The sequence below is a fragment of the Carassius carassius genome, chromosome 20, assembly GCF_963082965.1.
Source record: "Carassius carassius chromosome 20, fCarCar2.1, whole genome shotgun sequence".
Lineage (NCBI taxonomy): Eukaryota > Metazoa > Chordata > Actinopteri > Cypriniformes > Cyprinidae > Carassius > Carassius carassius.
Genome location: NC_081774.1, coordinates 1,849,881 through 1,874,303, shown reverse-complemented (window position 1 = coordinate 1,874,303; position 24,423 = coordinate 1,849,881). Strand labels below are relative to the sequence as shown.

The 24,423-nt window shown below is 33.3% G+C and overlaps 1 protein-coding gene across 1 annotated transcript in view; it reads right to left on the bottom strand.

The window, feature by feature from the left end:
- The window catches only part of LOC132096943 (piezo-type mechanosensitive ion channel component 2-like), a 79,396-nt gene that overhangs the window by 33,743 nt on the left and 21,230 nt on the right, over positions 1–24,423 (bottom strand). Inside the window, exons 5-19 of the mRNA XM_059502628.1 lie at positions 22,673–22,835; positions 19,999–20,284; positions 19,198–19,411; positions 16,059–16,227; positions 13,597–13,719; positions 11,241–11,276; positions 10,263–10,392; positions 8,533–8,717; positions 7,159–7,389; positions 6,253–6,367; positions 5,941–6,143; positions 5,183–5,331; positions 4,830–5,003; positions 961–1,202; positions 33–193 (exon numbers count right to left, since the gene is read on the bottom strand). Coding sequence (XP_059358611.1) covers positions 33–193; positions 961–1,202; positions 4,830–5,003; positions 5,183–5,331; positions 5,941–6,143; positions 6,253–6,367; positions 7,159–7,389; positions 8,533–8,717; positions 10,263–10,392; positions 11,241–11,276; positions 13,597–13,719; positions 16,059–16,227; positions 19,198–19,411; positions 19,999–20,284; positions 22,673–22,835 — 2,581 coding nt within the window. The remainder of the gene's footprint in view (positions 1–32; positions 194–960; positions 1,203–4,829; positions 5,004–5,182; positions 5,332–5,940; positions 6,144–6,252; positions 6,368–7,158; positions 7,390–8,532; positions 8,718–10,262; positions 10,393–11,240; positions 11,277–13,596; positions 13,720–16,058; positions 16,228–19,197; positions 19,412–19,998; positions 20,285–22,672; positions 22,836–24,423) is intronic.

Below are 24,423 nucleotides of genomic sequence, written 5' to 3'. Positions count from 1 at the left end.
ACTGTACCATAACCTCACGTTTGAGCTTCTACCTCTTTAACAGAGAGCAGGATGATGTAAGTGGACACAATCTTGATGATGTGCATCTCCAGGAGCCACCAGATGAAGAGCTTCAGCTTGTGGAAGTACTCCAGGAACCTGAGGAACAGGACCGTGAGCCGGTCCACCACCAAGTGCCATTTATTCTTGAGGTCTGAGTGAGAAGAGATCAGCTTATTTTCCTCAGTATACATATTATGAACAAAAAAAACACAATCTAAGACCTAAATACTAAACAGACTGAATCTAAGATAAAATACAGATAAAACAAGAGTCGTAATATATATATATAGTGTTCCTGTAGCTCAATTTGTAGAGCTTTGCATTATCAAGCGCAAGGTTGGGGGGTTCGATTTCCCGGGAACACATGATAGGTAAAAATTGATAGCCTGTCTATAGCCAAAGTGTATGTTTTCGAAATTGTGATTTATGCAGCATCTGAAATCCGATTAAATAGGCTTCCCATTGATGAATGACTTATTAGGATCGGACAATATTTGGCCGAGATGCAACTATTTGAAAATCTGGAATCTGAGGGTGCAAAAAAATCGAAATACTCAGAAAATCACCTTTTAAAGTTGTCCAAATGAATTCTTAACCATGCATATTAATTTTTAAGAATTCAGTTTTTATATATTTACGGTTGGAAATTTACAAAGTATCTTCATGGAACATGATTTTTACAAAAAAAATCATAACCTAATCATTTTTGGCATAAAAAAGAAAATCTATAATATTGACCCATACAATGTTTTTTTAGCAATTGCTAAAAATATACCCCTATCGACTTAAGACTGGTTGTGTGTTCCAGGGCTACAATACATAGGCTACATACATGCATATACTGTATACACATATACATATACAGATAGACAGACATTACCTGACTGCACTAGACTAGTTTGGACTGGTCTGCAGTACCTGAGCTCTGTTCTGAGGGCAGTTCTGGATCTGTGGTGGCACTGAACTGATGAATGTCCTCCTGACTGGACAGATGAGCTGAATGGATGGACAGAGACTCTTTCTTCTTCTCCTCCTCCTCCACACAGTCCACGACCAGCACCTTGTCCATGGACTCTCTCTCCTTTTCCTCCTTCAGCAGCGGCTCTGGAGATGTGCTCATCATCGTCAGATCTGCCAGACTCCCGTCAGGATGAGCCAGTCTGGAGATCAGGAAGAGTGCATTAGGAGAGAAAGACACATGCTGCTTCATTCATTAACAGTATACATGTGGCATATGAGTGATTCTTCAATTAGAGCGAATCTTCATAAAGATCTGATAACAGCCTTCATCAATCTCCTTTCAGGAAGTGGATTTTTATATTTATCACTTTATGACCAAAAAGTTGGATTTGCACGCTAATACAACACATCTGCTGTACATCTGTTTTGAATCTATACAAATGCATAATTTCTTAATTAAAAATGGTCAAATATTACCTATTTTAATGATGATACCAAATAAAGATTAAATGGATTTAAAAATTAAAATACATTTCTGCTTTTCAAACTATCACTCTGCTTTTCATTTCCATCATTTAAAAAAAAAAAGCTTTTTATAAAAATTTAATAATAAAATGCTTGGTATGACAGTACTACTTGCAAGTGATTATTTAAAAACAAATTATAATATATATATATTATATCATTACATTTATATAGCGCTTTTCTAGGCACTCAAAGTAAATTTAATTTAATTTAATTTAGATGTATTTAAGAAAATATGCTAAAAATTGTCCTGACATGCTAATGTAAAGCAAAATAAAGACATTCTGGGAAATTCAACATTTTGACACTCACAAAAATTAGAATTAAAACTAGAATTATCATTATTCTTTTTTAAATTATGTTTCTTTAAAGCATTTTGTCTTTAAAACCCTTTAAAGTCAGAGAAAAGATCTTGTAATTGATGAACCACCCATACTTTCCCTGACCTTAGATCGCATGCTGATCAAGTTAGCTCGGTTTGGGTTATAAAACAGATATTTGAATGTTAGTGTCTAATAAACCTTGAATCAGGATTCCACAGGCAGGGTTTGGGTGGAAAACATGGATGCCGTGTGCATTAGATCCATAAGGGGCAAGCTGGATTGCATTATTATTTTTTAAAGAAGCAATGTCTGCCATACATGAATCATGTGACCAAAAAACCAAAACAAATATTTCAGCAGTCAGACTTTAGTGCGATGGACTCTTCCAGATGGTCTCACTTCTATGAAGGGTTTAAACACTTGCATGATGATTGATTTCATGTCAAAGCTTTACCTTGTTTATACCACACTTACTTGCTCTGAGGAGAAGAGATTTTTTGCTTGATGCTGTTGAAGCAATTTACAGAATGGAAATATACGAAATCAAAGCAATGAAAGGTTTCACACAATTGAAGATTACTGTAAGATGAGACAGAGAAAGAGGGACAGAGAGATTCTTTGAGGAGGAGAGGACGTGCATTTCAGAGACATGCTGAGGAGATTCATTCCCTGTCCGAGTCTGAGAGCAGGACTATCGTCAGGATATACCGCTGATGTCAAGCGGCTCAAGTAGGACTTTCTGGGATGCATTTGAGCAGGCAGAGGTTTAAAGTCAACATGAAATCAAAACCGTCCCTATTTAGCATTTTAATAGACATTTGTAGCCATAAATGTTATTCAAAAACAAACAAACAAACGTCTAAAAAATTATCAAAGTAAATAACCCACCCTCTGAACTTGCGTGTTGTTATTGTTAAATAAAACTAAAACTATTAAAAAAATAAAACATTTTCAGTAATTGCAATTAAATAAAATACAAATATTAGATGTAAAACTTAAACTTAAAAAAGAAAACTGACTAAAGTTAAAACAACTAATACAGAAACAGAGAATACATTAAAGCTAAATAAAGATATCAAAAACAAATAAAGTTTAGTGAAGTTTATTCTTAAATGCTTTTATACATGTTACGTAAATATTCTATTATTTGTATTCTTTGCTTTTATAACTATTTTTATTTCCTGTGAATCTGTTTTGATTATTTTATGGTAATTGTCAGTCTTTTATTTATTAATGATATAACAGTATTTGAATAACACTACACTAGCTAGTTAACGTGCAACCAAATAATCTGATAGTAATCGGACTGATGGCTCGATCGGAGAGAAAAGACTTCATGTAAACACTTTAATCGATCCGACTGAGCTCGATCCGAATGAAAATTCAAAAGGGGGGGTGTAGAGCTTTTTTAATCCGATCAAGAGGACATGTAAACACTTGTTCAGCTGAAAACCAAAACTGGAAAGTACTGCGCACATGCAATGACACAGAAACGATGACGTGTGAAACGAGTTTTTAAATCTGTAGAACAAAGTGTCATAAATGATTGTCATTCTCCTTCCTCTAACTGTCTGTGAAGTGGAGCAGATACTCTCATCCAAAGACAGAGCTTGTTTTTGGCTATGGGAATGGGCAATTTTACTGCTTGATAAATAAAGATTCATGTGCTCTTCATCTCATAGTCATAGCACCCAAAATAGATAAATATTTCATCAGTTCTTTGAAACATAAAAAAGGAGCATAAGGATGATTTCATGTGCAAACAGTGGGAAACTGTGAATATTGGTGCAGTGTGCACATTGCACATGAAGCTTGTGAGATATAAACACAATTTTAAGTGATCATATAAACACTACGTTTGGATTCATCATTAATTTTTAATTCAGCTACTATTACTGACACCAATTAACAAACAGCTAATCTGCTGTTGAAGGAAAAGTAGCCTTTCTAAAATATTACAAACTATTAACGCAGTCTTTTAGCACCCGTTAAATGTAATAGAAATACAGCAATACTGTAATAGCAATTTGACGTGCGGGTAATCATCTGACGTTCCAATCAGTTAACGACGAATAAAATAAACCGTTAATAAAAGGATTTTTTCATCCTCATTGAATGCTACACGGAAATAAAATGGTTTTGAATGCGGTTTCATGTTGACTTTGATAAAACGTTGAAGTTCTAGACAGGAAAAATCAGTGACAGAGACATCATACATTTTTGGTTCTATTCAGGAATCTAACGAACCGTAAAAAAAAGAGCTATCATTAAGAGAGAAAAGAGTGTACAGTGGTGAGAAGAAAGAGGGATTGTGGGAATTCAGGGAAAAGGTGAACATTGGCTGTTATTTCCATGGATGCCAGAGAAAGACAAGCAGTCACCCACCTATCCACGATCAGATAGATACGACCACTGACTTTAGTATAGCTGAGAGGTGAGGCACGCCAGGGGAAAGACGGGAGCACATGATTGGTTAAAATCAGAAATGGATTTGCATCAATAAGACTGATGACTGGCAGCATTTAACAGATACAACAAGAAGGACACTGCTGCAGATTCAATAGAGAGAAAACGATCATGAATGAAGAGAAATGAGGAAACAAGGCATGAGGATGACACAAACTCCTTCAGTAGGAGAACAGTAGTACTACATTATGATGTTGCTATTGCAATGTAACATAACACAATTATCAAAATTATTTTATAAAATATTATGTTTTAATAATAATAATTTTATGCATCAATAATAATGACTTATTATATAATGTTTTAATGATAATTGTGAGCAGTAATTCTGAGCTGATTATTGCATTTTATTATTCATTACAATGACAACAATGATAATAATAATCATTAGAAATGATAAAGTGATTATTTCAATAAGAAAATGGTTGATTTGACATGTGGTCACAGGGATGCATTTGTGTTTAGACATCAGATGTGACTCGTTTATCTCCACTTCCTGTTCCTGTCTCTCACCTGTAAATGGTGCTCTGCTCTTTGCTGATGACGGCTTTGAGATCGGTGAGCTGCAGGAAGCGGTCATGGAAGTAATGCAGGTGCAGGATGCAGACCAGAAGGAAGGACGTGGGGATGAAGATACGGGTGAACAGATCAGAGAGGATGTACTTCTCCAGACCCATGGCTTTCAGTCTGAGAGAGAAAAAGAGAACCATTACTGCATTAATCTGACTTTCATTTTGGGCAGAATCTAGTACACTGTACCTCAAATTAGTCATATACACAGTTTAATGCACCACAATTCAGCTGACCGGGATCTGCATGGTATGGTTTCAACTGATCAAACACATCTAAGGGTGTTCGAAACTCACCCTTCTTCTCTTATGCCCGTCATTCTGGTCCAGGTAGCGATGGCGTTATCAAACTGACAGGTGTAGATTAGGATGAGCACTAGCATGGTGTACATCACCACAGACATCCAGAAGTACTTCAGGATCCTGCGCCACCATTCATAATGCACCTGAGGAGAAAAAACAGAAAAACTCTGTCAAATTCCTTTAAAAGAAAAGTGCATCCAAAAATTTAAGTTCTAATCCATTTTATCATAACATTTTGGGGTATATATCTCATAGATATTTATACATATGCATTATATTTAAACAAATGATAAATGCAATTTACAATAAAACCTTTATGCAAAAATGCAATAAAATAATAATTATCAATTATATTTACATAAATTCTATTTATAAAATTATAAATATATATATATATATATATATATATATATATATATATATATATATATATATATATATATATATATATTCTTTTTTATTATTATTATTTTGTTTTATATAAAATAGGCTTCGTTTGATGCAAAAAATAAAATAAAATAAAATAAAGATAATACATTATAAAAATTTTTTTTTTTAAAGATTACACACATACATTTCTGGGCGAACTACAGTATATGAATAAAATTAAGCCTATTTTACAAATTTTATTGTAAGTTCTATGAATACATATAGTTTTTTATTTTGCATAAAAAATATATCTTTTATTTTATGTAGTGTCAACATCCTAACAAGCTTTCTAGGCTTTCTATGGTTAGACAGCAGTGCAGCACCTGATAAAGAGCCACGCAGGACAGAAACATCATCATGTAGATGATCTTGTACATGACCATCTTTCCTTCGAAGCTGACGAAGAAGAACATTCCTCCACAAACATAGATCCAGTATTTCACCAGCAGAGCCATCACTAGTTTCCCAATCACATGCATCAGGTCATTCTCGTCCCCCTCCTCTTCCTCTTGCTCTTTTTCTTCCTCTGCAACCCACATGGAAAGTTATTTCTTTACGAATATATAACAACTAGGAGAGATTTTCTGCCATGACTATTAAAGTGTTGAATCTGTATGTTACAAATAGGACACAACCTTTTTTCTGCTCATCTATTTGGACGTCACAAAGAGCTGCTTCCTCTTCCATCTTCTGTTGTCTCTCCATCAAAGTTTGTCTGAGCAGAAGCCAGAAACTCAGCTGACACAGAACCTACAAACAGTCACAAGGCCAAAAACACGGTAATAAAATGCTCTGTACAAACCTAATTTTGGGTTTCAATAAAAAAACTGATTTAGGGTTGAATGGACTGAAATGTATAAACAATAAGGGTTTTTATACATTTCTAACTGTCATGGGGTTGCATTATAGTTAAAGTTATATAGTATAAAAAACTTAATAAATTATCTGTAGAATATGCTTCAAGTCAAACAACTGTTGTATTTTGTTAGGAGATGCACAGCAGTTCTTCTGTTGCTTTATAGGTAATATATATATATATATATATATATATTAATTTACTGTACACAATTTTACAAAATCAGACAATTATGCATCTAATATACACCACGTTATTAACTTCTTATTATTTGATAAATAATAAATAATTTAGCAAGAACAGATCAAAATTGATCAAATTAACAGAAAAGACACATATAATGTTAGAAAAGTTAGTAAATGTTAGAAATTTCCATTTCAAAAACTTTGCTATTGATAATAATAACCAGCATTATTAATAATTTAGCAGCAATCATATTTGATGACTAAGCACTTTTATTAGTTTAGAAAATAGTTATTTTAAATGGCACTAAAAATAAAAGTGCATTTGTATTTGTTTTTATCTACACTAAAACAAAATATACTCATGAAAATCATTTTATATACATATTAAATACATGTCTTAAAGATATATACAGCAGAAACTGTATCCATTGTTGAGGCCTGATTAAAGTGAAAATAAATAATCTTCTGTAAAATCATGCAGTTCATTGTATAATGGTTACCTTGGTGCTCAGTTCAGTGAAGGGCACCTCCATCTTCAGAAAGAAACCTGGCACTGGTCTCAAGCGCTCAAAACACCAGATATACTGAAGGACCAACAGGAGGTTCCCATAGGCCACCATGAACGGCGAGGTCATCATGGCGTATTTCCTCCGGTCACGCACCATCCACAGAGTACAGGACCACAGCAGAAAGACAAACGTCAGCCAGCTCACGTACGTTATACTCCACGCCTGAGAAATGAAGAAAGATGGATGAGGAGATGACATGGTTCATATTTTTATGTTTCCTGTTTCTTCATCTCTTCCTACTCAAAATCTAATGTTGAACTTCAAAAGAATAGTTACAAATTTAAACCTGCTGTTAATTTACTTACCCTCAGGCCATCTAAGATGTAGATGATTTTTGTCTTGCATTAGCTAAAAATCTGTTACTTGGTAATTCATAAAATGTAACTCAGTGGCTACCGTTTAAAAAAAAAACATATCAAAGAACACAAAAAGAATACAAGTGGCTCCTGACGATATACTGAAGTCTTATGAAGTGAAATGATCAGTCTGTGCAAGAAACTGAACAGTGTTTACAGCATTATTATGTGTATAATCAAGAGCCTCAGGCAAACGGGGAAGATTATTTTCAGCAAACTGGTTCTTTTGGACAGTAAAGGCCTCATTCACACGGCAGCAGAATCTGAGTCCTTAATACAGTTACGTTCACACACAGTACAGTTATTTTCAGTGTGAACAGAGCAGGACTGAACAAAGTCCCAATGCAAATGCAAACACGCCCAATAAAATGGCCCCACCCCTGTCACTTGATTGACAGGTTTCCATGTAGACGTCGGATATTCAAATGCAAAAGGAATTGAGATTCCATTTGTGTTTTGGTAGTTTACATGCACAGTGCAGAGAGAGTGAAAAGGCAAATGTGCTATTTAAATATGACAGGCTCATATCTCGTAAGACATGAGAATTGCATTTGCAAATGGACTTGGCTTTTTCATTTGACATTTGCCACTCACTGTGCATTCGCGAAAGCGAAAATGCAAATGGTAATGCAAGATTTGCAGTTGCATTTGGATTATGTCACAATTTATGCGTCCACATTTTGAAAAAATGCAAATGAAAATACAATTTGCAATTCCATTTGAAAATAGTCCGGAAAATCCTTCCATACAATGCATTTTTTGTCTAAAAAACCAGTAGCTGCTTACTTACATTTTATGAACCACCAAGGAGAACGCTTTCTGCTAAAAATACTGAAGAAATAAAACATCTCCTACATCTTGGATAGCCTGAGGGTGAGTAAATTAAAAGTAAATATACATTTTTGTGTGAACTATCCCTTTAACCTCCTTTGAACTTTGACCTTCTCACCATCATAGCAATAAGAGCACAGATGTAGCTCTGCTTCATAATGAACTTGAACACTTTCACGAGAGCTCCTGGTGGTCCACCCTGCTCTTCCTCTTCTTCTTCCTCTACCTCTTCTGCATCTGTCTTCTCCTCTTCCTCCTCCAGCTGTGAGTCCAAGATCTCATTCGTGTTTTCATCCATCTTCTCTGTGTGGAGCATTAAAACAATAATCATTTCTATTTGTTCACTTAAAGGGGTCATATAATGCTACATGCACTCTTACAAGTTGTTTGAACTGAAATGTGTGTTGGCAGTGTGTGTACACAACCACCCTATAATGATAAAAATCTACCAAGCGGTTTTTCTGTAATCTCTTTAAATGTTTTCCCCTTTCTCAAATCGAGCCGTCTGACCATGTGACGTCACACGGTCGGATGCCCCTCCTACGATTGTTTGATTGACAGCAGCGTTTCAGCACAGACTGGACTTGTGTCTGAACTCAGACCCACCCTGAGTGACAGTCATCAGTCCGAGATGCAGACGAGCATGACTCCTAAGTGATTGAGGTGTTTTGTTGTTGGATGTAATAATGAACATAGCATTAGTCATTTACTCCCGACATCTGAGTTACTGAAATCGCAGAGGATTAATTTACGTTTGGAGAAATGAAAGAAATGCGCCCTTGATCTCCTTAAATGCATTTATGTTTGCGCGAATCCTTTATGATCCAGCCTACAGCAGTGAGTATAATGTATTTAAATGAATCATTGAAAATCGCCTTTCCTAATAACGTGCTAATTAGCAAAGTTTCACTATGAATGTGGCTAAAGTAAACAGTCTATCAGAGAGCAGATCAGAAGAAAGGGGCGGAGTCAGCAGAGCTCATTAGCATTAAAGGAAAATCCCACAAAACAGCCTGTTTTGAAAAGAGCTGTTTTTGTCTGGGTAAAAAAGGTGTTTTTTTACACTAACAATGAGAAATTTTAAACAAACTATGTTACAGACTTTTCATTAAGACCCTAAAGAATCATATCAACTTGTGGAAAATGGGTATTATATGACCCCTTTAAGAAAAATCTCAGTGAAAGATCAGATATTAGTTAACTGGGAACTAGTCTCAGCCACAGACAGAGGTGAGATTTTTATTAAGTTAGTCTTAGTTTAAAAAGAAAATAAGGTTATAGTGCAATGAACACTTTTGAGGAAGACACTGTCACTGCATTTGCCCCAGTTTTCAACAGGTTTTTTTGTGTTTGTGTTAGTATTTTTTTGTCCAGCCTTGGTATCAAATAAACTAGATGGTAACTGAAGAACAGAACAGTTTATTGCACTTTGTTTATAATCTGGCTTTTATTATCTACTTCTTATCTAATTGTTGTTAAACATATTTCCGTAGACTCGAATAGCACTGATAGAACCTCTTATTTTATTATTATTGAGATACTATTATAGTTTTTTATTAACAGTTTGAATTAGTTTTCATTTCAGTTATCATTTACATAATTATTTAAGGTTTAGTCATTTGGTTGTACATTTCTGCCATTTATATTTCTGGCATTTTTTTTTAATATGTCTATATATTTCTTATTAATAATATTATGAATAATATTTTTTAAATAATTTAATTTAGTTCATTTTTATGGTTCTATTTTTATGATAACCCAAGGTAGAATATACAGTTCGCAGTTTAATTGTTTTATTAAGTGTTTCAGTTCAAAGATATTAATGGATGTGTATTTATTATTTTTCACCTTCGAATTCAACAGGCTGGTCCACTTTGTACTGAGGAGTTGAGTAAATGTCCAGACTGACCGGTCCGTTGTCAATGGGCACAGCGGAGACATAATCAAATGACGTCCCGTTTGAGTTTATCACCGCTACCTTTATAGCAAAACACACACAAAAGAATGACAGGTCATGTTATGTGTTCAGAAAATAAATAATATCAGTCTAAAAGCAATTCAAATACAGCATGCAAGATGTTTTTTATAATTATTATTATTAAAATAGTTTTTATACTATAATGACATAGTCATACAGTAAGTCTAGATTTAACCCACACGTGGTGTCACAGTTAAAATGTGTAAAAATCTTGTTAATTGCTTGTCAAAACGGGTGAATCTCACAAAACCAAAAAGAAAATGTCCAAAAAAGAAACAAATAAGCAATATATTCATATTGAGTTGTGATATATCAATCAACCACAACTTTTCGCTACAAATTCATCTTGGCAGAATGCAAATATAAATAAATAGAATAATTAACAAAAAATTAAAGATAGTATATTTTATTGCAATAATTAATTAATATGCAATTAATATCAATGTAATGCTATTATAAAAATTTTATATATATATATATATATATATATATACACATATATATATATATATATATATATATATATATATATATTTATTTATTTATATATAAAAAAAAATTTAGAACAGGGAAATTTAATTTAATGAGATTTACAAAACAACTAGTCATGAAAATTTGGAGGGGCGGGGAGGCTTTCTTTTCTTTTTTTTTTCATTTAACGGTTTTGGAGATTCACCCAGAGAGATCGTGTTTCACCCCAAAGCCACTGAATCATGCCACATCAAGAGCAGTGTACACACAGACACAAGCTGCTAAAAGCTCAAAACAATCACACTTTATTTGTCTACAGTTAAAACTTGCAGACACAGAGTTATAGAAGACTTGGCAAAACCACAGTGATAGCAAACCTCCGAGGTGCTGTACCCGTCCTGAGTGGAGATTAGCTAAAGAGAGAGAAAGAGAGAAAGACAGCAGACGGGGCAAGGTGAATGTATTGATGAGCACAGGAGGGTCGATAACATTATGCTGTTCTCTGACATCAGCGCTGAGCAGAGCAAAGTACAGCGGCACTATTCACAGATAAAGACCAGCACTCAGAACGAGGCGAGCTAAAGAACCTTTAATGCTGACGCTTAAGTTGAAGAGAACATGGACACTCTTGATGCTGTTTTAAAGACAAGACGCTACAGCCAAAATAAATAATAATTATGCATGAATCAATTTTGTGATATTTGGCATTTCATATCGTGTTGTTACAGACTAGTGGAATAAAAACACCCACAAAACACTTTTACGTTTTTATATTATTACACTTCATCCATTTGCGTTTGTAGAATTTAATTTTAATACTTATCTTTAATCCTTGTGCGACTTTTTTTATCATTTTGTCTGTGTTGATGCCAATTGCATAAATTTTGGCACAGGCATGTATTTCTATTGGAATTCTAGTATTTCACAATCGTTTAATAAATCTATTTTATACTAGTTACAAAAAAAGTTCCTCTTTGGACCTTATGGACATAAATGTCCTCCTTGAAACTCATAAAAAATGCAATTTTTTTTAATCCAAGGGCCATTTTGCTATAAAATGATGAACTGATGTGTAACTTTTTTTAATTGACACACAAGGGTAACAGGCCATATTTTCTCAAAATTTGTTTTATCTCCACTTCATCAACATTTACATGCACTTAATTTTACAGTTATAATCCTATCTATATTCTGAATATCTTTATTGATGGGTTTGTGCATATTTTATTTGTACTGATTTATATAACATTTTATACTTAAGAAAACATGGTTGAAAATGTGTACATTTAAAGGCTGTTCATTTTTTCTCCACTTCAGCTGCACTTGCATAGTCTAAATTTAACAGTTTTATTCCACTCTATATTCTAAATATTTATACTGAGGGGTTTGTTCATAAACCATTCACACTGATTTATATAACATTTTATTTCTAAAAGCATGGTGTAAATGCATAAGGCTGTGAGTTTGTTTCTCCACTTCAGCTGCACTTAACATGCATCAAACTTGACAGTTTTATTCCTCTATATATTCTGAATATTTTTACTGAGGGGTTTGTTCAAATATCATTCACACTGATTTATATAACATATCATTCCTACAAGCATGGTGAAAATGCATATGTTTAAAGACTGCAAGTTTTTATCTCCACTTCAGCAGCACTTACATACACCAAACTAAACATTTTTATTCCTCTCTATATTCTTAATATTTGTATTGAAGGGTTTCATTGATATATCATTCGTACTGATTTATATAAAATTGTATTCTTAAAAAACATGGTTGAAAATGTGTATATTTAAAGGCTGTTCATTTTTTTCTCCACTTCAGCTGCACTTATACATCAAACTTATAAGTTTTGTTCCTCTCTATATTCTGAAGGTTTTTTACTGAGGGGTTTGTTCATATATTATTCACACTGATTTATATAACATTTTACTTTTTTTTTTTTGACCAACATTTTTTATGATTTATGGAGCGATTAAAAGAAATATCCAAAATCACTTCTCTAAAAACATTTAACTCTAATATGTCAGCAAAATGAAACAATAATTTAGAATCTGGCTTTATCCAATGTTAAGATTATTTTCTAAAAACGTTTTATCACTCAAATAAAAAATTACTGTCAACAGAAAGAAATTGTTTTTTTTTTTATTAAAACATTATATAAATCAGTGCTATATAAAAAAACGATACATCATTTTAATATGAGTTTAAATAATATATAAACAAATTCCTCAGAAAAAAACTTCAAAATATAGATAGGTAACATACAACTGTAACATTAAGCACATGTAAGTGCTACTAAAGTGGAGATAATAACTTCAATAAAATGGCCTTTGAAAATATGTATTGTAATTCAAATCTACAGACACAAATAGATATAAAGTGCAATAAAATAAACACTTAAAAGTGTATTTTGGATGCTTTTGTATAACTAAGTTACATCCATGCTGAATTCAGACTTATATTGCACCCTTTAAAATTAGATATTTAAATTAAGAGTTAAGAGTTAACCTGTTGAGACATTTCCTTAATTTAAGATTTCAACATATAAGGAACTCCCGCACAGTCCATCAAATTTTAATTTATTTTGCAAGTTAAGATAGTGTGCGGGAGTTCCTTATATGTTGAAACGACCTACCTGGTCTTATTTTTCTACGCACCTATTACTTACAGGTGTGCGATGGAGTTCGTTCACTTAATTTAAGATTTAAAAATGCTCTGTTTCCTCACATTTCTTTCCTCGGTTTTCTGATGCGCTTTCCACCAGAGCAGCCGCTTCCCCATCAACGAGTGAACGAAGCTGTTTCCCGCGGTCTCATTTCCCTCATTTATCTCCTCTTCCTCACTGTCTTGCTGGAGAAAGATCAATAAACACAGAAACATATTCAGCGAGTAGCGTGGATGGAATTAAAACATGTATCACTGGAGCAGCTTATGAATGAAAACGCTGAAGTTGATAAACTCGCTTAATGGAGTCATAAGATGAAAACAACAACACTGAACTAATCATTATTTTATCAGATGAAGGCGTAACAGCATTTATGATTCATCATCGATCTTTATGTGAAGTCACGCAACCAGTTATTCTCATCACTTAGATTTACAGCGACAAGAAAATCATGCTGTGATCAAACCTAGAGGCATGTGAATCAATAAGCTCATGCATGTGAGGTTTTGAAGGACAGAGTTTATTGACCGCTCTAAAGTCACAACAGCATGTGGACAGATGAGGAAAAAGGTGACAGATATCAAACCAACATTATACATCTTCACATCAGTGTTATTTTAGTACGACTGAAATACTATTATATATACATGATTTTTTTCTTAAATAAAGTTTCTTAAATGAAGTTTCTTATGTGTTATTATAATAATTAATTAGTTTTAAATAAATTATATATTAGGGGTGTAACGGTATGTGTATTCGTACCGGACCGTTTCGTTACAGGGCTTTCGGTACGGTGCACGTGTGTACCGAATGACCGAATGCAATATTTTGTGTGCGGAACAAAGGTACATTTTCGTGTTTCCAAACGAACATATTAAGTGGCAGAAGTCTCCGCGTTCTGCGCAAATCCCGCCCTGCAGCTGATTCTAAGGCCGGTGACACACTGGCTGCGTGGCGTGAGCGTGGCGTTTCTGCTGCGTGTCAGTTGCGTGACAGCTGCTTCGCGTTTTCTGTGTCTTTACACGCCAGAATCGTGCCTGACGCGGCGCTGCTGCTACTGTAGGTGACATAGAGGGAGACCGCCGACAGACCAGGATCTTGTCTTCACGACAACAATATCTATACTTCATGTTGAGCATAAATATAAAGCCTACTGATAAAGGACACCGTCAACAGTATTGACGGCAAAATAGACTATGTTTGACAGGTGAAATATGCCAGTGTGTCACCGGCCTAAGGTTTTCAAAAGGCATAACGCGAGTGTGAACATCACTACAACTAGGAAAAAATGTAAACATTTAAACAGACCTTTGCTCTTAATTCCAACGCAATAACGAAATCTGAGCAGGTCTAAAAACTGAAACTGTTGATGCTGCACTTTACACTTTGGAAAAGTTATATATATATTTTTAAATATGAGCAGGCCTACAAGCTGGGATTGGTAATGCTGCACTTAAATAATTGTTATTTATTTATATTTTTCATTATATTTTATTATATGATATTGGTTTGAGACTGAGAGTATTTTATTTAGTGAAGAAACTTTGCAGCAGTATTTTATATCTTATTTTTTTAAATTGTATATATATTTTATTAAAAAGTATTTTAAAAAAGTGTAAACAAATTGTTTAATAAAGTTTATAGTAATGAACAACCTGCAGTTAAATTTTTGCATTTCTTTCCCTTACTGTACCGAAAATGAACCGAGCCGTGACTTTAAAACCAAGGTACATACCGAAATGTGATTTTTGCGCACCGTTACACCCCTAATATACATAGTTTATTCATTTTTATTTTATTAAATTAAATTTCTGCATTTAGGAGACGCTTTTATCCAAAGCGACTTACAGTGCATTCAGACTATTTCTACCTATCATGTGTTCCCGGGGAATTATTTTATAATTTTGTTGTATGTAGGTAACATTTATTTTATTTAAATTAACAAAAATTATTTTAGTTTTAGATTAATAATAATAATCTTCTTCATATAAGCAAAGCATATTATACACACACTTGACTCATATTTATTAAGGAATATTTAGATTTATTTATTTATTAAGAAATATAGCATGTTTCTTTATTTTAACCAAAATTAACAAAAAATGTCTTCTTGAAACTAATAGTTAATTGATCAATAGGCTTTTCTCTCAGTCCTGAATATTTTGTTTGCCTTTTGTAAAATCTCTTAATATATTCTGATCAATTTCTTTGTATTAAAGTGCATGAAAAGTGCATTAAATTGAGACAAGCTTGACATTAAATAAACACAATAATATAATTTTATTTTAAAAATAAATGTTTTTGTCACTGTAATTTTTTTGTATCCATACATCAAATTTTGTGAAGCTTAAAAACATAAAAATGACAAACATAATTTAAAGTAAAAAATTTAAATGATATTTGGATTTGCTTAACTAAAAATATCATTAAAACAATTATTTTTGGCAGTGTGTAAATTCAAATAATAAATAATTAAATTTTAAAATATTAGTACATTCTTCACTTGAAGTGACATTAGGCTCACCATGATCATGGGATCTTGCAGCCACAGACGGATCAAGGTGGCCAGTGTGTAGTACAGGACCAAGAGCATGATGGGATTGACAAAATGGTGCCAGCTCAGACCACTGTTGACAGCAAGCTTCCAGGTTGAGGAACAGTCGGTTCGAACGATGGAGGAGATGCCAAACACACTGTGGAGGAAAAGTAAACCAGGTCATTTTACTTTAATGTTATTATTTTTATTCTGCTTTTCACTCTAGCTGTGACTGGGACAGAAATGATCACATGACCACAGCCCATGCTAAGAGAAAAACAGGAAGTGAAGGGAAAACACTGGCTGTCAACACTGCTACTCAACAGTCGTGCAGTTCAAGGCGACGAGTCTTTCATCAACTACAATTAGGACACAGTCTTTTCTAACCGGATCACCATTAACTACACAACAACGGCTGTTTCTGCTGTTCACGCCAAAACTGCTTTCACAAAAAACACAACTGATATTTCTACTGTTCAAACCTGCTTTCACAAAGAAAAACTGATAAAGAATAACACAAAAGAGAGAGTTTATGGTCTATTTCTATTCATGAATACAAGGGAAGGGAGTAAACAAATTGATACACTGTAAACGAAAACAAAAAAAACACAAAAAAAACAACAACTGTAAAATGGTTTTCCGGTACAAATATTTAAATATTTTTATATTAGAATAAGACACATTAAATCAAGAATGTATGAATGAATGATACAATTATTTGGGAAAATAAAAAGACTTAAGAAAACAAAGATTATCTTTCTTACCCATTGTCAGATATTTTTTCTTATTTCAGGCAAGTCAATTAATTTTGATAAACCTTTAAAAAAAGCCTTGATATCTTGTAATTTTGTGTCTCAAATAAATATATCTTGACTTAAGATTGTAGTTAATCGTACCGGAAAACAAGACAAACAGCGCCTTTTGCAGTGTAAGTAAGTGTTAACAGGGTGTTTGCGTTTAATGAGTTTATCGGACCACAATGCACTTCTAACTTGAGTTTCAGTCGACTTAATTAACCTTGAGATCACAACCGCAAACACAATGAAATGCAAACCTCAAAAGTGGCTTTAAACATTGAATTGATTTGAAATCACCCAGAGAAATACATTAGAAACACATCAGGCCTTCTCTCTGCTGTAAAAACCCAGTAAATAATAATTAATAATGATGTAATATCTTAAATGTGCATACTAAAATATTTTTATTAAAACTAAATCATGCAAAGAAATAATAAGTAACATAATTAAACATGAAATTGGAAGTAGAAAAAGACTGAAACTCCAATAATTCTCATATGACTTTTCAAAGGACCTAAAGATAAGACAGCATAACAAAACATGTTTGCTGACAAAAGAAGAGGCCACAATAAAGTTCAAACAAGGCTGCTCTGCTAAACATAGACCATAGACCTAATGGCCTCTCACAGCCGAAGCAAACGCAGTCGGTGGAATCGATGGCCATGAAGAGCATCAAGGACATGAGAGACGGAGCAGGAACAGGTGCCGAATCAGTCCATCAGCACCTGCAGATCATACACAGCTTAAGCCTGAGCAGATCTGAGAATACAGCTGGAAATGAGAGGTGAAGGACAATAGTGCTGAAATACACAGCACTGCTCTGTTTGTTGCAGTCATTCAAGGCATCACAGGCTTGAGACCAACTCTAAAAAGCCGGCATAATTAAACAGCATGGCCAAATTAGCCAGGATAGCATTGTGCATTGTGACAAGTTTAGTGAAAAATTATATACATATACATTTTAAGCTTTTCCATTGTTCATTTAAAAAAATTTGACATTATTTTCATTCAAATCATTAACTACATTTGTTGTACCGCCTTTAAAAAAGACAGTATTATTTTTATTACAGTACAAACCATGTTTTTTTTTTTTTGTTGAAAAATGACATTTGTGTGTTTTTTATTTATTTATTTTATATTATTTTTGTGTCGCTACACATCTCTTCATCCTCACAAGAGGGAACAAAGCTGAAGACAGTAACATCACAGTGGGTAAAAATGAGGGACTAATCCTTCAATTTAATATTACAATTACCGACTTATATTAATTTGATACTTATATTTAACTACTATTTATTATATATAATAAACACACTCAATAAAAAAGTTTTTTTTTCATTAAAAAATATAATATAAGCTCCTCACTAGTGTGTTTTTTCTCGAGCTCACTAACAAACTATGAACATTGGACAACTTTCTTGAGGTAAAAGTAACATTTTAGTATTTTATTAATGTTTTAAGTAAACACATTTAAGTCAAATGAACTGTATCTGTCAATATACTGATGTTCATTCATGTTTATTCGTGCTATAACTAGTAGTAAAGAGGAAGAGATCATCGGTTCGCATGCTGCTTGAACTACACAGTTCAAAAGATACAGTGATCTCGCACTACATTAAAGAGTGCCATTTATTGTTTGGATTTCGTGATAAAGAAAAACATGTTTAGAGAAGCTTTATTTGCCCATCTGAAAGAAGCACAGACTAAAAGACTGATCTCAGGATTTAAGAATCAAGATACTTAAGAGTAAAAGAAACACCTGAACGATGTTGGTCACCTTTCAGTAGTCTCACTTTTGTCATTTTGTCCACTGTATGTACAGTAAGATGGGCATGCACAGGTCTTGTGAATCCAATGCTTAGTTAATTTGTTGCTTAAATGATTATAAAACAACGAATGAGTCATTCCTTTGGCATATACATGACATTTGGCTGAAATGCATCAATGATGCTATATTCGTATGACTTTTGGACCGGCCTTTGACGCAAGAAATAAGGCCGTGTTTCGCTTCAAGGCATGATGGGTATTCTCCTTCTTATTCAATATTTAAAGCACACAGCAGATGCAGATTAATATGCATATGATGAAATTAAAGATATGACATATTATATGAGCATTACTGGCACTGTTGTACAAACATTATTTCAGAGTCCACCGATTTATAAATAATTAATATGGAGCAAGTTATTTGCTTATACAATTTTCAAAACAAAAAAGGTTTAATGTTATCTAATTTGATGACACAGAGAGCTGATCTGATCATCGTCCAGTCTGTCTGGAATCTCATGAAGAAACAGTTGCAAAAAAAATAAATAAGAAGAAGCTCTGACCTGGTGTAGCTGTCGTTGAGGCTGATGGCCTCCTGCAGGAACTGGAACTGGTTGGAATAAAGTATGATGAGATGACCAGCACTGAAGATGGCCATGAGGACACACAGACAGCTGAAGAGCAGCTTGTCGAAGGTCTTGCAGAGCGACCACCACGTGCACAGCCCCAAAAACACAAAGAAGTAGACGGCTGAGCTCAGAGAGGGCAGCGTGACACCTGGAGAGCAGAACACAGACAGATTAGACTTTTTTTGATAATATTTAGAGTTGTTACATTCATATTTTACACTACTTTTCATTTGCATTGTGACATTATTTGTTATATTTAATCATAAATTGTTTAATTTAAAAAATAGTCAGGATAATATGTAAAGTTTTCAGAGAATAACCAATGAATAAAACATAAATAATAATAATAATAATACAAAAAAAAAATTCTTAATGTTACTAATGTATTTTTTTATATTTGTTTTTGATTCACAGAAACGTATGTAAATGTGCATGACATATATAAAATATATTAAATGCAAAATGATCTCATTTTCTTTATTGCACTACTGTTTTAAAGTAATTCACACCTTTATTCACTCGTCTGATCAAAAGTGACAGCAAAATCATTGATCATGTTTAAAAAAGATGTTTGGATCAGAAGAGATGCTTCATGGTTGAAGATGCAAATTATGGTTTATGACGGTTATGGTTGTGACATAAACTGAAGTCTATCGGTTATTTAAAAATAGCATAAAACTGATCCCACACATTTGAATGGTGGTGTATATGAAAACATGTCTCCCACATGCTCACCTGTTAATCCCAGTAGAATGGTAACCACCACTTGTCCAGCGGTTGTGATGAGGTTACCGATGATCTCTTTGAGTTTATTTGCGAGTCCTGCTACTCTGCGCAGAATCTTCATCTTTGTGCTCTCCTGCACCTCCTCCTCCTCCTCCTCCTCTTCCTCCTCCAGACCTCCTCCGTCCACAGCCTCTTCCTCTGCCTCGTCTTCTGCATCAAAGTCCTCGTCATAGAGCATCTCCTCCTCCTCCTCCTCCTCATCATCATCATCTTCCACTTTCTCGTCATCCTCCTCCTGTGTTTGATCACAGAACATAAGAATCATGCACAGTTACTGTATGAATGCAAACTCATATGTGATGTGTAAATGTTAACGAACTGAAATGTTAATAATAAAAATAAACAGTTTAACTATTTCATGCTTTTATATTTTCTGTTTACATTTAGATTTTTAAGGTTTTAGTATTTTTAGTGTTTTTCTCATTTTTATTAGTCTATAATAATTTATAGTTATAACTATCTAAATAAACAAACAAACGTGTTAGAATTATATGGCCTAATAATAATAATACAATTAATAATAATAATATTATTAGGTTAATAAATTAATAATGTATTTATTAAAAATAATTATTATAATAATTATAATAATAATTATTGCAATTATTGTAACTAAATTTATGATTATTAAGTTGAGTTTGAGACTGGGTTTGGTTTCTAAAGAACAGATAATAATAATAATAATAATAATAATAATAATAATAATAATAATAATAATAATGTAATTTTAAATTAATTTATTTTTTACAATTAATTTATTTTACTATTTAATTTTAATGACTGCTTTTAAGTAAATTAATAAATAAATAAAGTACTTTTTAAACTTGAAATAAAACAGATGAAAGATACAATTGACAGTACAAAAATAGAATAAAAAATGCATGACTCAATGTTTTTCTATACACTGTCTGATATACTAGATCAAATTTTAGGCAGTCAGCAGTTTAAGGACATTTGTCTGTTTAAGTTGTTTCATCTGGTTCAGATTAACTCTGATCTCAGACTCAAATAATAAGATCATCTAACCTTAATGGCTCCATATGTATGGCCTTCAGCACAGGAAACTACTTCCTGTTCACAGTAGCACATAAACACCAGTAAACGTTTAGCTACAGCATTTCTCTAGAGGCAATTCTTTACACCTCCAGTGAGTCTCTTAATAACTTTAACTTTATTAATGTCTTCTGGTATACAGATGTATTTAAAGTAAAAACAGTTCTGTGAATAGTTTATGTCTAATCTATACAGTATACTCTAGAGTTGACAAAAACAAACATTTAGAAGATTTTCTGCGAGTGTTATGTAAACCAAAGACTACCGATCATATAATAATTTAATTAAATTATTACATTAAATTAACAAAGTTGCTATTTAGCATTTCTATAGATATCAAAAAGCGTATGATATCAAGTTGGTTACATGAGGAAAGCTAGAATATACTTATGAGGTGTTTTACAAGTCTATTAAAAAAATTGTTTCTCCTCATGCTATATTATATTGTAATAAACCTGTTCTCATGATATACAGTGCATGAGTTTTGTAAGGCTTTCGCTCTGGGAAAACAAAAGGTCGGAAAGCTGTTACTTGGGTGGAGTTCAGAAAAATGTGATTATGACATTTCACACAGTAAAGTTCTTTAACAACACTTCTACTGAGCTGGCAATACATGCAAACTTCCATTCATCCACACACAATGCATATGTCCTTATTGTACACATACATGTACTGATTTATTTAGTGATAATAAACGGCTGACAGTACGTTATACTATTTATTGCATTGCTACTTATCAAATATTAAGTATACTGTAGATTTAGTTGAAATTATTTTATTATGTGAGAAGACTGAAAGCATGGGCTGATGTGAGCACAGTAAGAAATAATCATCTGGGACAAAAGTCAATCAAAAGTTATTATTCAAAAATACTGGACCACATAAAAATAAAATAAAATACAATTAATTAATTAATTAAAAACTACAAGAATTAATTCTAGCGTTGGGTTTGGTTTCTAGGCAACAGACATAATAATAATGATAATAATAATAATTATTATTATTATTATAATTATCATTATTATTATCATATTATTATTGCTTTTGTTGTTTTTGAAGTATTCATAATTAATATGTATTTGTTAAGTTTTATTTAATTAATAATAATAATAATAATAATATTAATTATTATTATTATTATTGTTGTTATTATTTTTATTATGTTCTGGTTGCTATATACTAGCTATATCATACAAATATTATTTTATAAAACAAAATGTATTGTTGCACTGTAATTACTATAAATAAACTTTTGCGAATAAATAAAAAATATTCTGGTAGAATAATTAGAATTAGTTTTATAAATAGAATTAGTAGAAGAAGAATGATTATTATTAGTAGTAGTATTAATAAGTAAAAAAATATATATATTTTTATTTATTAAATCCTTTATTTTTATAAAATTTCATGATTAATTAATGAATACGATTTGTGTGCATGAATGTATCTATCAAATTTTCATGCAAATTCCTGGATGGCACATGTGCTCAGTGTTTGTGTGCAGGTGTGTGACACGAGCAGAAGGTGTGTGTTTGAGTTATTTATCATGCATGAAGGAACCCTGACCCACCTTCTCCTCAGGCTCAAAGTCATGGTTGTCCTGCGCCATTTCTTCACTGGGACGCTTGTGGACCAGCTTTCTGCACAGCAGCCACACGGACAGACTGGCCATGAACATCCCAATGTCCGGCAGGAAGACTCGGATACCATTGCCTGCATCTGCACCAATAACACTACAAACACAGACAGCACACAGTTACTGAAGCATAAACATCATTCTTCCACATACATTTCTCTTTAAACAGTAGTGCAGTATTCACGTGAACGTTACAGGTGATTGGGATTATAACAAACAAACTAGCATCGCCAGAATTCCTGTTAAACCGCAGGCCATCTGTGAGGGCGGAAAACACTTGTGAGAACGCAGATTTTTCCGGCAGCATTTTCCAGCTCGAGCTTCTCACACATCTGTTGTGCGCCGTTTTATATCCTCCCCACCCACTTCAATAAAATCAGACTTGCACCATATTAAAAGAGTATAAATATTTCTCATAAAACACATACTGGGTTCTTCTGAAACTCACATGAGGGTGAAATGAAGTCCTGAAGTGCTTAGTCTGTGTCGGGTGCATTAGTCAAAACAGGTCTGAATGAAGGAGCCAATGTATTGTTGATCATTCAGACAATGAAAAACCGTTATAATGAAGGAAAATATACGGTGAACACAATAATCGGAGATGTATGGATGATTGATGTGCATATATAATATATAATTTTACTCTGGACAGAAACTATATGTGTCCTGAGGGGTCCTAAAGCGTGCGTTATGCATGCATCTAGAAATACAATAGAAATGCATGTTTCATTAGGCATCAGACTTCACATGATGTGTTTGATACAGTCCTGTATGAGGAATATCAAGTTAAGTATTGAGTAAACAGATGACTTTACTGTATCTGTACCAAACTTACCAATATATCAGTTAAAAAAACAAAGGTCACTACTTGATTTTAAGTATTGGGTTTACAATAGATGATTTATTGAATTATTGAAATGCAGAGTGATTGTTTGTAGACTGTACATTTAAAAAAAAGGAAAAAAGAGAAAAAACTCAATGCAATGTCTCGATGAGTGATTGTTTGCAGATTGTAAATAAAACTACACTGCTAGGCATCTCACCCTCTTTTGCAATAACTTTTGCATTAATTTCTATATTAGTTGTTGAACATTTTAAAATAAATAAAATAAAATCAATACGTTAATAAATTCTAATTGTGATTTGCATATCACAAACACAACAGCTTTAAGAGCTCTTTTGGCATCATTTTAATGTCCATTTTGGTGGATGTGTCTTCAGGATCTCTCTCTTCCACTAAATTATCTTCTTAATATCGACTCTTATCGATGATTTTCAGACCCTAAACATCCTCATTTCGCTCATGATTCCCTGCCGGTCGGTAGAGCAGAGAGACATCAGCGGGCCGTTATGTCACAGATAAATGTCTTCGCTCAACTAACAGGTCAATTAGGAATATAAACAGTTTACAGCCGAACTTCCTGCCACTTATGGTGAATCGAGCCATCCGACCAGCGCTGCTTGGAAAAAGGTGCAGGTGTAGATTCCCGTACTCAGGAAACCGCACTTAACCCAATCACAGTCAGGCTAGCGCACACAAACATCAAGGTATAGGCCTTGAAAAATCAGGCTGTCAACAGTGGGTCAGGTTTAATTGGGTTTGGTGTTCATCAGGGGAAGCGCTGGTTTGGAGGCTGAAGTTTGGAGCCGTGCTGCTGGATGGCAGACAGCTGGCCGCAGCGTAA